This window comes from Pleurodeles waltl, chromosome 5, assembly GCF_031143425.1.
Source record: "Pleurodeles waltl isolate 20211129_DDA chromosome 5, aPleWal1.hap1.20221129, whole genome shotgun sequence".
In the NCBI taxonomy this organism is placed as follows: Eukaryota; Metazoa; Chordata; class Amphibia; order Caudata; family Salamandridae; genus Pleurodeles; species Pleurodeles waltl.
This window is the reverse complement of record NC_090444.1, coordinates 1,009,573,619-1,009,591,060: the sequence shown is the minus strand read 5'-3', so window position 1 is coordinate 1,009,591,060 and position 17,442 is coordinate 1,009,573,619. Positions and strand designations below refer to the sequence as shown.

The 17,442-nt window shown below is 42.5% G+C and overlaps 1 protein-coding gene across 1 annotated transcript in view; it reads left to right on the top strand.

The window, feature by feature from the left end:
• The window catches only part of LOC138296248 (pantetheinase-like), a 96,840-nt gene that overhangs the window by 31,725 nt on the left and 47,673 nt on the right, over positions 1-17,442 (top strand). Inside the window, exons 2-4 of the mRNA XM_069235178.1 lie at positions 8,479-8,609; positions 14,250-14,442; positions 16,880-17,168. Of these exons, the coding sequence (XP_069091279.1) occupies positions 8,479-8,609; positions 14,250-14,442; positions 16,880-17,168 (613 nt within the window). The remainder of the gene's footprint in view (positions 1-8,478; positions 8,610-14,249; positions 14,443-16,879; positions 17,169-17,442) is intronic.

The window sequence follows — 17,442 nt, the reverse complement described above, 5'->3', positions numbered from 1 at the left end:
AGAAGACCAGGCAGCGTGCATATGAGTCCCACAGCACAGGGACAAAGGGTGTGCAAAAGGAGGCACACGCAGCACTATGACAAAGGCCCCCAGGCCGCCGGAGAACCACTCAGGAAGATGTGCGTCACAGGATAGAGTTCTGGGGGCCGGAGCTACACGGTGCATGAAGAACTTCGTGGAAGGATGCCAACAAGCCTTGACAACTGCAGAAAATGTGGTGCAAAGGAGTACTGTCTTGCGTGGGGAGGCAAGCTCTTACCTCCACCAAAGTTGGACAGTAGGACATCAGGACTGTCGGGACCACTTCAGTCCACAACCCATGATGCAGGATCGACACACCTCCTCAGAAGAGGGGACCCACGACGCTGGTTGTTGATGTAGTGAGAAGCCTGCTGAAGTGGGGGAGTGACTCCTTCACTCTAAGGGAGATTCCTTTGCTCTTCTGGTGCATGCTGAATTCAGGCTGTCCTCTGAGGATGCACATCCTGGAAACAGTTGCAGTTGCTGGCAGTAGCTGAAGACACAATGTTGCAGAAGTCGTCTTTGCTTCTTTGTTGTAGTTTGTAGAGTTCCTGGAGGGTCAAGATGCAGTTTCTTCGGTGAGAAGGTGAAGTCGAGGATGCAGAGGATTTCTGCTGGAGTCTTGCAATCCAAATCTGAAGAACCACCCAAAAGAGAGACCGTAAATAGTCCCAAAAGGGGGATTGGGCAGCTAAACAGGTAAGCACCTATCAGGGGAGGGCGCTGATGTCACCTGCTGGCACTGGCCACTCAGATGCTCCCAGAGTTCCCTGCCAACTTGGAATCCAAGATGACAAAAAACAGGGACCCTCTGGAGGAGCTCTGAGCACCACCCCTGGGGTGGTGATGGGCAAGGGAGTGGTCACTCCCCTTTCCTTTGTCCAGTTTCGCACCAGAGCAGGGACTGGGGGTCCCTGAACCGATGTAGACTGGATTATGTAAGGAGGGCACCAAATGTGCCCTTCAAAGCATTCCCAGTGGCTTGGGGAGGCTATCCCACCCAAGCCTGTAACACCTATTTCCAAAGGGAAAGGGTGTAACACCCTTCTCCCAAAGAAACTTCTTTGTCTGCCTTCCTGGACTTGAGCTGCTGAAGCAACAGGAGGGCAGAAACCTGTCTTAGAGGTTGCAGCAGCTGGGGCTTTCTGGGAAATGTCTGTGAGGCTGGAATGGCAATACTGGGAGTCCTCTAAGAAGCCCCCAGAGTGCATGGAATCATACAACCAATGTTTGTAAAAGCCTTAGGGTATGATTCCAACATGTTTGATACCAAACATGCCTATGTTAGGAGTTACCATTCTGTAGCTGGACATAGATAGTGACCTATGTCCAGTACATGCGTAAAATGGCATCCCCGCACTCACGAAGTCCCGGAAAATGGTCCTGGAGGTCGTGGGGGCACCTCTGCTAGTGCACGGGTGCCCTCACACACAGGTACTTTGCACCCTGCCCTCAGGGTTGGAGGGCCTGCTATAGGGGTGACTTATAAGTGGCCTGGTGCAGTGTAAATGACGGTGAAAGGGTGCATGTACCTTTTCAAGCAGGCTGCAATGGCAGTCCTGCAGAAGACTTTGCATGTGCTCCCTATGGGTAGCAAACGATATGCTGCATCCCATAGGGATCCCCTGGAACCCCAATGCCCTAGATACCTAGGTACCATTTACTAGGGCTTATGAGGGGGCACCAGTATGCCAATTGTGGGTGAAATACTGGATTACCAGTACACAACATCCACATTTAGGGAGAGGTTAGCAGGGTCCCAGTGAACACAGTCAAGCACACTGACATCAAGCAGAAAATGGGGGTAACCATGGCAAAAAGAGGGTACTTTCCTACAATCTTGTGCATTTAAGTGGGAGGCAGCCAACGTCTAGGAGGAAGAGGGAATAAGCAACTTGGTCAACATTGTGTCTCCGTGGGACAAACAGGTTAGTTCATGACAACAAATTACCACTTAAAAGCATACAAGGGAATTTCTAATGCTGGCCTACGAGAGGAGAAGGCTTCACAGTAGTGAAAAACGACTTTGGGTGGAGTTTTCACTACCAGGACATGTGAAACATATAAGTACATGCCCTGTCTTTTACTTCCATAGCAACCTGCCCTATGGGTTACCTAGGTCCCACCATAGAGGGTGACATATACGTAAGAAAGGAAAGATTTAAGGCTTGGCAAGTAGTTTTAAATGCCTAGTTGAAGTGGCAGTGAAACTGCACACAGAGGCATTGCAATGGCAGACCTGACACATGGTTAAGGGGCAACTTATGTGGGTGGCACAATCAGTGCTGCAGACCCTCTGGTATCATTAATTTACAGGTCCTTGGCACATCTAGTGCACTTTACTGGGGACATCTAGGTAAATTAAATTTGCCATTTGGGTATGATCCAATTTTACCATGTTTAGGGGAGAGAGCACAAGCACTTTAGCAATGGTCAGTAGTGGTAAAGTGTGCAGAGTCCTAAAACCAGCAAAAATAAGATCAGCAAAATGGAGGGAGGTAGGCAAAAAGTGGGGGGAAGACCACCCTAAGGCTGTCAGGTCTAACAGATTCTCACCAGCAACACATCCTGCTAGAACAGTACTGAAATGCACATACACCTGTGACAATGCAGTACAGTTCTCAGTGAAGCAAACAAAACAGTGATGGGAGGAATGCTTGAATTAATTTTAGCCACTGGTAATTTACTCAGCCCGCATCCAGGCCTGTCATTATTTTGCTCACCATGCCACCGCAGATTAGGCCCAGCTATATGCGAACCAGCTCTTGGTCCTGCTCCAGTATGAACATTTCAGCCTGAGCTGCCATGCCAGTACCCTTTGATTTGAAGCATAGGCAACCCAAGACCAGCTTTACATTGATTGACTATTCTTATTGTCAGTAAACTCTCCTATAACAATATATCAGAATAAAAGCACAGTGTTTTTGTATGGTGAAGCTGTTACTTTGCCATCTTTCTATTCTGGGCCTGTGCAGCAGTGTTCCTTTGCACTGAGTTCAAGTGTGACTGTCGCCACACAACTGTGCTGCTCCTTTAATGTCCCTCACTGCACTCCATGTTGTGATACAGATTTAAAACCAGGAGGATTTGGACCATGGGTGGACAGGTGATCTCTCACAGGGCTTTAATATCATGTTACGCAATACCTCACCTGCAAAATGATGCATGCCATTGCCAAGCACCTCCTGTCCAAAAACGGCTGTCTGTGCTACTTCTCAGTACCCCAATCTGTAGGCAGCATGTCTGAAAGTACCTGGCACTGGCAGGCCACAGAGAAGACTGAAAAGGGAGAACAGCTTTAGAGGAGAGACTCAAATCACAGTAGGATGAGAGGAGCAGGGAAGACATTGGCAAACCCTTTTTAAATTCCTTCTGACAGAGTATGTATCATCCTAAGGGACTCAAGAATAGGCCTGCATTGTACTTGACCTGCCGGTCCATCTTGCTTCTCCTAGGATTAGGATGCTGAAAGCAGCACTTCAGAGACAGTATTCAGCCCTTGATTTTACTTGCTCCGACTCTCTTCCTCCAGCCCAATACACAACATGCTTGTATTAAAGGGAAGGGAAGATCAGCACTCTTACATGTGTTGTTGAGCAGTCTAGTTGTGCTAACCTCCAGTCATACCACTGGCTGGTAAGCATTACAGCTAATATGTAATGTCTAGTGTACAAACATTTATCCGTTAAGGAGCTTTTTATGTATTGTTAATAGCCCTCCCAATTGGTTCCATCTCCCATTATATACTTTGATTTTAAGATTTACCTCTTTCTTTTGTGAATGAGTTAGCCTAATGTTTTAGTGAATTATTGATTCTCCAGTGCCATGAATCTCTGTGCATGTGAACTTATTTAAAATAAATCATAGTATATCATAACTAAAAGGGATGCACTTCTGGACAAGTTTTTAGACAGACCACAAGGCTGAATGAAAAAGCCACCACAACAGCAATCTGCAACAAGGGGCAAATAAATCAATGTTTCAGAAGAATTCAGCCTATAGTGTGAGGAAGAGGATTTACATTTAGTTGATTAACAACTTTATATTTTACCCTATCTGTCGTTTTTAACTAGGATTATATTTGTGCTATGATATTTATTATGGAAAATTTAATATTTTTTTATGACGATTTTATATGGCATGATTTTAAAGGGAAAATGTTTTACGTGCAAGGACTCTTATCCACAGTCTATTTTTTGCAAAATTGTGATTTTTATGATGTGCTTTTATGGTATTTGTGTTTTACCGAAATAAAGCTAACAATGACAAATGACATGACAATGATTAACAACTAATAAACCATCACCAGTAGATGAAATTGGTAATTTTATTCTAACTTCTGTATTTGGATAGGCATGACTGAAGAGTGGAAGTCATGAGATTCTTGAATAGAACTTCCAGAAAAATAACCTTGCTCTGTTATGAGAAATTGTTGTTGTTTTATAGGGTGATACATGCACCTAAAAAAGTATTGGAACTCTTTCTAAGATTGAAGGCTGTAAGGCGATTAGAAAAAGAAATCGCTTAATCAAGATAGTAGCTTGGGTATCAGAAATGCACCAGAATGTATCAAATGCTGTGTTTCTAATTTCTTTGGAAGGTTTTCATGGATGGTACAGGTTTTATGGCAATTCCTCTTTTTGTTAACACACAGTCAACTCATATATGCAGTAGGACGATTCCTGTCGAAATATGACTGCCAGGTTGCATGAGAAAGATGACAGTTATGCAAGAAAGGTGGTAGTTGAATGTAACTAAGCATTCTTCATCCACATTAACATTTTTCGAAGATAATTGTATTTTATTAGAGACCACCATTTATACATCCTCTGTAGTCAGGTGATCAGTGATCGGCATCATGATTCCTACTGCCCTACCCCTCATGATTCCTACTGCCCTACCCCTCTGGTTCCATTATCTTCCCCCAGATTATGGCACTCCCTCCAATGTACAGAACCCTGTTGCATTGTAGCTTGGTTTGAGCTACATATGAGCCCCCTCCCCACATAAAGATAATCTGAACCACAAAGCAGGGGGTATTGGAGCTTCATTAATTGGAACGAGTGTGTCATTGTCCATTTGGGGCCAAATTTATCAACATTGTAAGCATTGCAACAATACAACTTGATGCGCTGTGTGCAAGGGAGAGGGCAAGAATCTGTGCTTAATTTGAACTGGTGCTTTCTGGTGCGGGCCCCAGCACTTTTGACATTGCCTCAGCATTCTGTGCTTGCACATTTAATTGCAGCAGCTACGTGTTTCAGAGGAGAGCTATGGGCACCAGCATGTTTTTATTTACAAATAAAGCATTGGCAGGAATGTGCCCTATTTATCAATGTATGGCGTGTTGGACCTGGCTGTTTTTGCAGGGTCATCCCCAAACTTTTTTCTTACTGGTATAGGTGGAATTTTTATTACCATTATAGAAAGTGAGCATTTCTCTGTGCTGTGTTTTGCAACTTGACTTCAATCCACGCCTGGGGCAGAGTGGCAGCTAGGCTTTGTGCATACTTTTCAGGCAGCCTGTACACAGGGAGGGTAGAGGTGTCACAAAGGTGCATCTGCCTATTGAATGGTCTTCCTGGGCTGAGAGAAGGGAAAACGGGGAACACTTGCATTTGTAAAGTCTGTGCCATGGCCTCACACAAAGGGCTCGTTTACCCCCAACTGATGTCTGGAGCCTCTGCTAGAGGAGAGAGGGGACACTCATAGAACCAGTTGTAACTGGCTGGAACCTCTTCTCCCCCTCTTTGAAAATGCTTTGCAAAACTGAGTATAAGTACAGGGGATTTTCCCCATGAAAAACGCACAAGAAACATCTTAAGGAAATGGATACAGAATGGTGTTAAAGGGTCTCACCAGGAACCTCTTTGGACTGCTGCTGCTGTGCTGACCTGTGACATGCTGGGTCACTAGCAGAAACTGCCACTGACTACATATCTCTTGTGCTTGTCTGCTTCTTGGGCCTTACCTCACTGTGCTCCACTTGTGTCCTCCAGGGACTGGGTGCTGCCCCCTACATCTACTTGTTTCTCAGCACAAAGTAGCGCTTTGCCTGGGTTGCACTTCTCTTTAGTTCTTTAGAGCCCCTTGAGAGCATCCTTGTTTATTTACTAAAGTGCCTGGAGAGCGCTTTTCATAGTGTTTGCTGCTGAAGAAAACCACTGCCAGGACCTGGGCAGCTCGTATTTCCGAGTGCATTAGAAACGTTCTGTGTTTTGTACCCCCGGGGCACGAGGAATCGAAGCATAGAATCGGAGCGCACTCCTAGAGGTGCCCCCAGGGCGAGGTGTGTGGAAAAGAGTGCCATCGGGGCACCAGCGGGCCCTTCCTTTGGTCTACATTCACCGCTGCACCCCAGGTGGACTGCAGCGAGGCTTGCACACCACGTTGGGTGCCAGTGCTTCATGGGCAGGGAGGAAGCCTCATAGGAGGCCCCCCGCTCCACCAGGCCCAATCCAGTGGGCGTGTATTGCAGGTGAGGTGGAAGCATCATCTTAGGTCCTCCATGCCGCTTGACCCCTTTAGTGTTCACAGGGCACCCCTTTACTGTTGGGGCCTGCAGTTGCTGTGAGGAATACGGGTGGGGAGGAAGCCTCATTGGAGGCCCCCCGCTCACCGGGCCCCCCTTCAGGCAGTGTGCATCGTGGGTGGGGCGGAAACCTCATCAGAGGCCCCCCGCATCACTGGGCCCCTCCTCCTGTTTTTGGATCGCAGACGTGGTAGTGACCTCTCCAGAGGTCCCCTGTCCCTGCTGGCCCCCCAAAAGGGTACTAAGGACACGTAGGCAGGCCGGGGTGGTGACCCTCAACAGAGGCCCCCGTCCCTGCCAGAATTACCCCACATTGTCACAGGGCAGAAACCGGAGCAGAGGAGCTCCACGGTTAGAACACTGACGTCCCTGTTTTGCCTATGCTGTTTTCGGGTAACGTGACATTTCAGGCTTTTATGTTGACACCTTCTCAGGGTTATGATAATATGGGCATTTTTGGGGATTATGATGATCTACCAGATGGGGATTTTCCATGCAGTGATAATGGTTGGGCATGTGGAATATGTGTTTTAATATGACCCATGCATTTAAGATAATATGTTTTCATGACTTGCCATGTGTTTTCTAATGTTCCTTTTGTGGGCATTTATGATGATTTTATGACACGCATTATTTTAGTAATGTTTTCCTGACTACTGCTTATGTTGCTGTATAATCAGTAACCTGTGTCTTTTATGTGACTACTGCTGGCACACACAGAGTGATAGTACTGTCTAAAGTTCTGGCAACTGCTTGGGTAGCAGGGTATTACTGACATGTTGTGTTTGGTCTTATGATGTTGTGTACAATACAGTTTATTTTTATATAACTTGGTGTTGTGTTTTCTTTGTGGTGGGGATAGTGCATCACGTGTGTTGTGTGTGTTGTGAAAACGGTTTACACATTGCCGCTGGGATAGGCCTGACTGCTCGTGCCAAGCTACCAAGGGGGTGAGCAGGGGTTATCTTGGGTGGGTAACTCGCTCGCCCTGACTAGAGTGGGTGGGTTCTGCCTGGCTTAGGTACATATCCTAGCCAACCAGAAACCCCATCTCTAACATGGGGTTTCTTGCTCTATTTCTGCAGTGGTGCACAGTTCTCTGCATAGCATCAATGTAGGCACTCTTACGCAGTTGCAGGCAGGATTATTTTTGTGCAGGAATGGGCACCTTCTCGCAGAAAACCAATCCGTATAGACCTTTTACTTTTTTCTTTGTGTGCTGCAAAGTGCAGCACACATAGAAAGAGGCAACAAGGAGAAATAAAGATATACAGACATTCCGTTTATGAAGCAAAGGTTTGTCCAATTTGTCAGACAGAGCAGGGTGAACGTACATATAAATACTACAATGATGTTTATAATTGAAGATTGAAGGGGAATTGTGTGGCGTGGGACCTCTGGTACCTGTCACAACCAAACTTTTAGGTTGTTTTTTTGGGAGGAGGGTTAATGAGCCACACAAAGAAGTCCTGCAATCCACTGTCCTGGGAGGTTCAAGGTGCAATTTCTGTATTGAGCTCATGTATGAATGTATACATCTCCTTCCTACACACAAATACACATATTTCACACTCCACAAAAAAATGAAATACCCTTTTAATAATATTGTTTTTATACTTCTAATGATACTTGCCTTACTACCAAAGCTGATATGATGCCTAATTAATGCAAAGTTGTATTATGCACATGTGGTCATGTATGAATAATATGCATAAAATATAAGCTACTTATAAACATTCTGTAAAATTAAACTGTGCTTGCAAAGGCATCCTCATCACAGGAATGACTAGCAAATGCTAGTGATAAATAAAATCCCATCTATAACTTAAGTTGACTTCCTAAGTACACACCAGCAGGTCTGTTTAGAGCACTGACCTTCTCCTTTTTGCTGAATTTTAGTTAAATTACCATTTTTGTTTTGACAGAATGCACAGATAATTGTGACCCCCGAGCTTGCTATATATGGATGGGGTTTCACGAGACAGACGATTTTTCCATATCTTGAAAATGTTCCGGATCCAAATGTGAACTGGATTCCTTGCACTGATCCCAACAGGTATGTCTTTGCACAGTTTCAAATTGTTAAATGTTTTATCATAACCACCTCCTTGTGTGTAATGGAGTAGCACAGCATATGCCTAACCATGTATCATTGTCCTCAGTGGTCCATACCTGCTCCAACATATGTGCAAAATGCATGGCTGTAAATGTCTATTCATTCTAAGGCTACTGCATTGTGATTTGAAGAATTTCAGCTTGCTTGTCATTTCTGTGTTTGTGCTTTAGACAGCTCAGAGAACATTGTATCCCATACTTTAACATTTACTTAGGTGAAATTTGGATCTGCCTATTGCTCATGATTGGATGGCTTCCTTGTCCATTCAAGTCACTGCTCCTGATTAAATGTGTTTTCCCCCATTCTTGCAGTTAGACGACATGTGAAATATTTATGTTTCACTCTGCTTTTTGATTGACAGTGTGTGTTCTTCCACTGCTGAGGTCACAGAAATAGATTTCCTTTTTCATTTTCTATAGCATTTGACTTTTAGCTCTCAAAGGAAGTGTATGGCTGTGGTTCACCCACCCATTTAACCTTTGGGCACAGTCGCCTCCTCTTAGCGAATCTTTGTACAGTTGAACTGCAAGATTAACAAAGCCTATATTGTGGTTGTGGTCTTTTAGTTCTGTGTTCTTATTTGTTTTATTATAGTTATACCAGTCCAATATGGCTGCTGTGTTGCAACTTGGTGGGTCTAGATACAATGCAGTAGACATCTTGGAAAGGTATAACCACAATAAATAAAAAAAAAGAAAAATACAATTCAAAGTGGTCAATATATAGCATCACAAAGTGGCTGCACACAACATGGCAGCCATCTTGGAATTCTTTAATAAGCAATTAAAAAAACAGAATTCCAAAGAGGCCACCATAGTCTTGGTTCAGATGTCTACATATAATCTGTCACAAAGTGGTATTCAGGCACAATGTGGCAGCCAACTTAAAATGGAGTAAATTTAATAAACAATATTAAAAATTGAATTCAAAGATACAATTTGATGGCATTGGTAAAGCTAAAACATGTGCTGTACAAGAATTGGTAAAGCCACTAGCAATGGATTGGCCTTGCTACGTCTTGTTCAGAAATGCCCTCTAGGGAAAATAAAAATGCTGCCATGCCATGCTTGTTGCCTACAACTTAACATTTCCTTTGTAAACCATGATCTAATTCCTATGCCCTTGTGTTTCTCTTTCTTTGCTTTTCTTTACTCTCTTCCTGTGTGTTCAGTTGTCATCCCCACTTTTTGTGAGATAGAAAGTCCTAAGCCTTCAAAGTATTGCATTTTCTGGTTCATATTTCCTCATAAAATGTAGCATCTAGACACTAGAGCATTGTGTTCACATATTTCATTTGTGAAGCTCTAGATGTTTTAACATTGTACAGGGTACCAATATATATTTTATCTTCTCCACTTGCGGAATGTTATCTCCATAATTGTTACACACACATATTGTTAACACAGTGTATTACTTTTGTGGTAAAACATTGTAATTGTAACTCTGGGATCCCTCTCTGCTCTTCCACCCTTCCTACAAAGTGAACAGAATATATGTAAGAAAATCCTGAACGGATGAGTGATAATGAGAGGAATAGAGCTGCCTTTTATTGAAGAATAGGTATTATTGTGGTGGAACCTCTTTCTGGAATTACTTCACAAAGTAACTTTGGTGCAGACAGGTGAGCAGTAGACCTGTTATACTCATGCATTGAATGATAATGGTGCATTCCATAATACTTCCCCTATCAACCACAGCTGGATATAGAACTAAGGATGAGATGTTGTGTATCATTCACTGAAAAAGTGAAGTGTAAACGCCCCACAATGTACTTTAGGTAACTTTTGTTTGAATTTGAAGATCGGACCTTCTGTCATAAAAGCACTTGAATGGGTTACATCTCACCGTGAAGTTGTACTGTGGTGGGGTAATTTAATTGTGTGTGTGATTGCGCCTTTCCTGTTATAAACTGCGCTCTGCTTACTGACTTTGTATTTGAACTGATCTTGGAGCACCACGAGAACCTAAATTCTGACAAAGTATTCATGGCTAGTTCTTTTATATGCTGGGGAATGTTACATATGATAAACGTTCTTGTTTACCTTACATGCTGGTGTTTACTCCATATATTGTATTGTAAGCAGATTATCTTATGTGTGCATATAATAAGCATACATGCTGTTCTTCCATTTTTTCTTCTCCACATAAAGTTGGAACATGTCAACCACCTGGCATGAACACTAAGAAAAGTATAATTTGAAATCATTTTCTAAGGGATTGCGCTATTTTGAATGCACACAAACCTTATATATGGCCCTGTAGAGGCCTGAAATCTTTGGGCAGAAGCGTGTCAACATTTTTATCAGAAGGAGTCGTCATCATAGGATAAAAATACATGAATAAGAGGAAGCCTGTTAGCCGCTATCCAAACAAAGTGTTACAAGGAATAGGTTTGTAGGCTTCCAGGTCTTCCTCCGGAGGAAGATTACCTGACTGAACAGACCCATTAAGACTGTGTTTTGTGAGACTTTATTTTTGAATAATGTCTGGATAAGGACTAGTGTGCTTTCATCAATATGTTTTCATGTGCTATGAATGTGTTATTGGTTGGATTGTGTATCTTTTCTAACTTTGGCTTAAATGCTGTGGTGAAACATGATGTGTTGACTTTGTTTTTTGATTAGGTTAGACTGGAGTTTATATATTCAAAGTTTTTTGAAATAATTGTTACAAATCCAATAATAATTCAGGTATTATTGTTGATAGAATTTGTCATAATCCATCTCTCTAGAGTTCTATACTGTTTGTTAATGAGTAATGTCAGAGAGCCAAACCCCTAGCAAGATGGTTTTGATCAGAAGTATCAGATATAGACCATGTGCACATTTCGTACCACAGTTAATAGAATTAAAGTGGTAAGTGTCCAGGACACCATGCATGCAATACATTTGATACATTGTAGAATGTACATATATTGATTTAGGCATCTTATTTCCTATGGCACTCACTGAGAATTGAAATTATAAGATAAATAATATACAACTGGTATAACTTGAAGTCTTGTTGTGCTTGTCTTGGTTTGTATCAGACTGTGAGATAGTGAGTTCACCTCAGATGCAGAATTGGCCATTCTTTAACTCACTATAGGTGACACAGACAGGTTTTGTGTATCTTATCTTTGGGAGTAATCATTAAATAAACCCTGATACTGGTCGTATGGACATTTGTTTACCGACAAGAAAAAATTAAAAGCAGCGCACATCTACATCAATCCATTGACTTGATAAATCATTAATGCCTTTTTTGTAGTCAATAAAGACGATTTGTGTTATTTAAAGGGTTTTAGTTTCTACTCTCTTAGTATTTCATTGTTTAATCAATAAGTATATGTCTTTTAAGTGTCAACATTAAAAGTTAATATAATCCATTAATCAATATTTAAATATAAGGAAAAATATAATGTTGGTTAGAATTACCGATACTATATTATAATACAGCAAGCATGTTCCATAAAGGAAGTTCCCTAATCTAAATTAAATTAGAGTAAGGTGTCAGTTCAGATATTCAATAAAGAGTTCTGATGAGAGAATCAATGCATAATAAGCATGTATCCTTTTGTATGTCAAGCTGAAAAGTACTCTCACCTATAAAACAGCAGACATCAAAGAAATAAACTAAGCAACCTCCTGTGAAGAGAAGTGTACAGAAACTCAAAGATGAGTCCCCCATCGATGAGTGAGAAAACTTCAAAGGGGACAAGCCCCAAGGGAAAGCCCTCACAGGAAACGTCCTGTCCTGCTCTAGGAACACACACTAATATAAACACACAGGCGTGCTGAAGACTGCCAGTGAAGGCGGTTTTCCACACAGCGTATTATGACTGCTGACAGCCCTTTTTCGGACGGAGAGCCGCCAACAGTCATACTGGCGGTCGGTGGGGAAGTGGAGGCTGCTTTACCTCCACCGCCACGTCATCAGAACACCGCCCACCGAATCACGTTCCATGATTCGGTGTGGCGGTGTTCTGGTGACGGGAAGCTGGCGGCGGAGCAGCCCCCATGGATCCCGTTCCCTCCAAGGGGATCACCGGACCAGGTAAGGTGATCGTCCGTTAGGGGAGGGGGTCGGGGGTGTGTGTGTTGTGTGCGTGCATGGGGGTGTGCGTGTGAGTGTGTAGAGGGGGTGTGAGTGCGTGTATGCATGCAAGGGGGTATGGTGTGTTTGGAAAATGTGTGCGTGTCTGTTTGTATGTCTGTGTGTATGTGTGCATGTATGTCTGTGAACATGTATGCATGTATGTCTGTGTGTATTTCTGCTGGAATGTCTGTTTGTATGTGTGCGGGTATGTGTAGTTGTAGTGTATGTGTGTGTGCGTGTAGGGGGGGTGTGTCAATGTTGGGGGGGTGAGGAGAGGGGTCCTGCCACCTTTGGAGGGTGGTAGGGGGGTCAGGGTGTGGGGGGAGGACATGAGGGTGGGAGGGGGGTGGGGGAAACCCCTATCAGTGCCAGGGAAGGGATTCCCTGGCACTGATAGTGCCTACCGCCATGGATTTCGTGGCAGTACAGAACCCCACGAAATCCATGGCGGTATGCGGGGTCGTGATACCGCTGGCGGTGTAGTGACAGCCGCTGGTCTGGAGACCGAAGTCTCCAGCCCAGTGGTCGTTACCAGCCTGGCAGTCGGAGTGGAGAAGTGGCGGTTTAGAATGGCGGTCACCGCCATGCTTGTAATGCCCTTTTTTTTCTGCCAGCCTGTGGCAGAATTTCCGCCATTTCTCCACCGACCGCCAGGGTTGTAATGAGGGCCACAGTGTTCTTGGTGGTGAAATGCTTTCTTTCATTTCCTGCATCGTCGAATAGAATTTCAGTAAGCTCCTGGGAATAAGCAAACTCCCTGTTTGCTCATGACAGTACAATGGTCTATAGACGTTAGACCTTTAATAGATTCATCATCCACATTTTTGCAGTCGACACAGTTCTTCTTCTGAGTTGTCGTTCCTGTTGCCTTCTCTCCTCCCAGTTACAACCTCACTATCAGTTGTCTAATACAAAACAAAAGCCTATTCACTAACTAATAGAAGGCTTCTGGGAAGTTACAGCTTCATCTGCGAAGCGAGGTAAATATCTTGTGCAAAATAATGGTTCAACATGGAAAACAGGCCTTTCAATATTAATTCACTATTTTTATTTAACATGGCATCGACAGTTAAGTTAACTTAAATCAGCACTTATTTCCTTCACTTGCAGGCGTATAACATTGAAGTATGATTACATACTACAAAATTTGCATTTAGGATATGTGCTGTTTCAACATAGACTTTTACATAATTTTAATAGAAGCATATTTGTTTGCAAATAAAGTTAGCTCCAATACTTGCAACACCAGAAATGTGGGATGTTATAATGTTAAATAGTTGTCTGGGGCAGAGAACATCTATCCTCTATTGGAGTCCCTGTCGGCTCTTATCCTGCATCTGGTATTCCATTTGAAAGAACTGTCTTTGAAGAACTTATTTTTAATACTGCCCATTTTGCTTTGGTAGACATTGCCTAATGTGTGATTATTCTATTTTATGCCTCAAAAATAGTTGATTATCAGTTTGCTTACACTTTTCTCTTTTTTCCCTCTTCATGGATAAGGTTTGGTCCGGCTCCTGTTCAGGAAAGGCTTAGCTGCATGGCAAAGACAAATAATATATATGTGGTTGCGAATGTTGGAGACAAAAAGCCTTGCAATCTCAGTAATAATTCATGTCCTGAGGATGGCCAATTCTTCTACAACACTCTTGTTGCTTTTGATTCCAGAGGAAAACTCGTGGCACGATACCACAAGGTGATGATCATGTGACTTGAATATAATTACTTTAGTAAATCAAATTTTGTTTTGACCAGGGCAGATACATTCCTGAAAATTAAGATGACGTGAAAAATACCTATATTAGTCAGACATTTTTAAGGTACAAAGGTTCCAATACTAAAAACATTCTGCACACCTACGTGAAATACAGATGCTCTAAATTTAGCATCTGAGCATGTAGATTTGAGATACTCATTTCCAATGTAAAGTACATTACCTGACAGGTTTTTATGTAATCATATTACTTAGAGGGCCTGGAAGTCAGGAAACTGGAAGCTCCTATTGGATTGACGTGAAAGGGTGGCCAGGCCAATGTGGGAAAGGTCCACAAAATTATGACTTTCCTGGAGGTCACCAACCTTGCAAAGAGTTTGGGAAAATGCATTTCCAGCTGCACAAAAGTATGTATACTGCCTATAGTTGTGAATACTGCAATAACGATGGAAAAGATTCCTCAAAAATTCACATTTGGTTGTAGGAAAGCGATTTCTCTGCCTGTTAAAATGAAGATAAAAAGGTATAGGTGCAGATGTATGCATTGACAGGGGTATGCAGGGGAAGCTTGCCACTGAGAATACCCGAAGCAATAAAAAAATGCAGAAATGCTTGCAAATTGTGAGCGTGCTCCTACTTTTGTCCTAGATTTTCGAATTTTTGGAGAACTGATCTTATAGTTTGCACTCTGGGTCTGTATGGGAAATTGTGTTCTGTTCTTATGAGACACATATAATAGCTACATCAAATGCAACATCTGTTGGCTTTATACTGTTTTTGTCCATCAAAATGTAGGCACAACCAGCACTGAAAACTTACAACTAATACATATTTTCAACTCTGTAATTCGTCTATGTATTCCAATGAGTATGGAATTTGTAACACAACCCACTGCATCATGGCCAAGCCAGGTGATGTAGGTTGGAATGTGGGCAGATGAATGATCTGCCTCACTCTCCCCAGCTGTCTGTTTTAAAATGGTTCCACTAGTGAATACTATTCTCTGTAGAAGCATAACACGGGTAGGCCTCATTAAGCAGTAGAACTGTGTGGGGAGACCATATGCCTGGTCTTTTCTGTTGGCAAAACATGCTCTAAAACTCACCTCCTAACCACAGAAAAGTGGAAGGCATCACACAACTATGTTGTTGCAACCAATGATTCCTAGATGGTATCAGACACTCACTATGTAACATCGACTGATATTCTTGTGAGCACAATCACCAGTGTTACCCTGACACAGAGGATTTTCCTCATGTGAATGGGAGGAGAGGTGGCTGACGGTATATGTGGGAGGTTTATGTAGATGGAAGGAATTTAATAGCTCTAAATGCAGTGCAGGAGCCTTCTGGGGTGGGTAAAGCAACACCATCTAAGAATGTATTAATGCTGTTAGAGAGCTACCTTCCTCCCCACATCATCTTTTGAATCACCGAGCTGCTTTGATGTAATTAATCCTATAAATATTAAAGTTATTTGAATGTTAAAAAGGGCGTATAATCTCATTGAGATGGAACTGGGGCCTGTTGCTTGTCATAAGATGCGCTCATACATACACTCTTACTCTTGGTACAATATTTGGCTAAAATAAAATACTTGGAAAGATATCCAAAAAACAATTCAGAAGCTAAACGCATAATTTACTTTACTCATTTAGTAACTTCATACTGTGAAACACAGTGTATTTGCATTTGTCCAAATCATAGGGGGAATATCTGCTCCATTGTGAATAATCATTGTTTTCAAGTTTCCGACTGACTCTTCAAGGCCTTGACAAAGTAATGAGGTGTGTCGCAAAACACCTGTTAGCTGAACTAATGACTTAATAATCTTATTACAAATATATAAAAAATGAATTACTCTGGATTTTGTAATCTAAATAAACCTTTAAAACTCAACTTTTCACCAAACTGGGAATGGGTAATTATTGAATGCCTTTACACACCTCATATGTATTTGAAGGTGAAACAAGTTGTAAACTTTCTAACCCCTTACATATGTTGGGTCTTTAATATGGAAATGAAGTGGGTTACGTCAGCCGGCTGGGTGGAAGGATACCTGGGGTTCATAAGTATGCCCATCTTCTCACAATGCAAACATGCATCAATGAAAAGACAACCATCACAAGTCTATCACAGTAATTGTAATGTCCCATACAAGCTAACGAAAATGTAACTTTTTTCTCACACTTTTTGCAACAACAATATTCCCAAGTGCAACCTAATTCATTTACGAGGCAGGGAAAAGGATTTTATGAATGTATTTGCACCATCTTCTCAATAGCATTCATCATCAGCTGGGAACATCATTCAAAGCTGGCTTAGATGTTTTACAAAACTATCATAAACAGGGTTATGGGAAAGTAAAAAGTGTACTCGTGAATTCTTATTGAAATTACCCAATATGTATTTGTTTCCAGTACCATCTTTTTTTCGAAGAGTACTTCAATAGACCAGAGAAACCACAGCGTGTGGCGTTCAACACACCATTTGGAAGCTTTGGCTTATTCACCTGCTTTGATATACTCTTCTGTGATCCAGCAGTAGCACTGGTTGATGAGCAGCTTATTGACAGTGTGGTGCTTCCAACAGCATGGATGAATGTTTTGCCACACTTTAGTGCAATCGAGATCCACACCGCATGGGCAAAGGCCATGGGCGTCAACCTTCTCTCTGCTAATATCAACAATAAGAGTCTGAATTGGACAGGTAAGTTCCAGAACATGAACAGAATAATAATTAGAACAACGTATTTGTAGCGCTTTATAGCACTATGCTACCATACCTAAGCGCTGAAAATAACAGATGATACCATTACCCCTGTCCATTTTCTGAACTCAGTTGCAGGGAAGGCGGAGTTGGCTTTGTCAGAAATCCAACTCTTCATCCGCAGATCACAAGATGTCTGTGGCAAGTGCTTGACTCTCAGCTTTCCTACAGGCATTCCGATTACTATCTGCATAACAGAAACCTCATTTGTTTG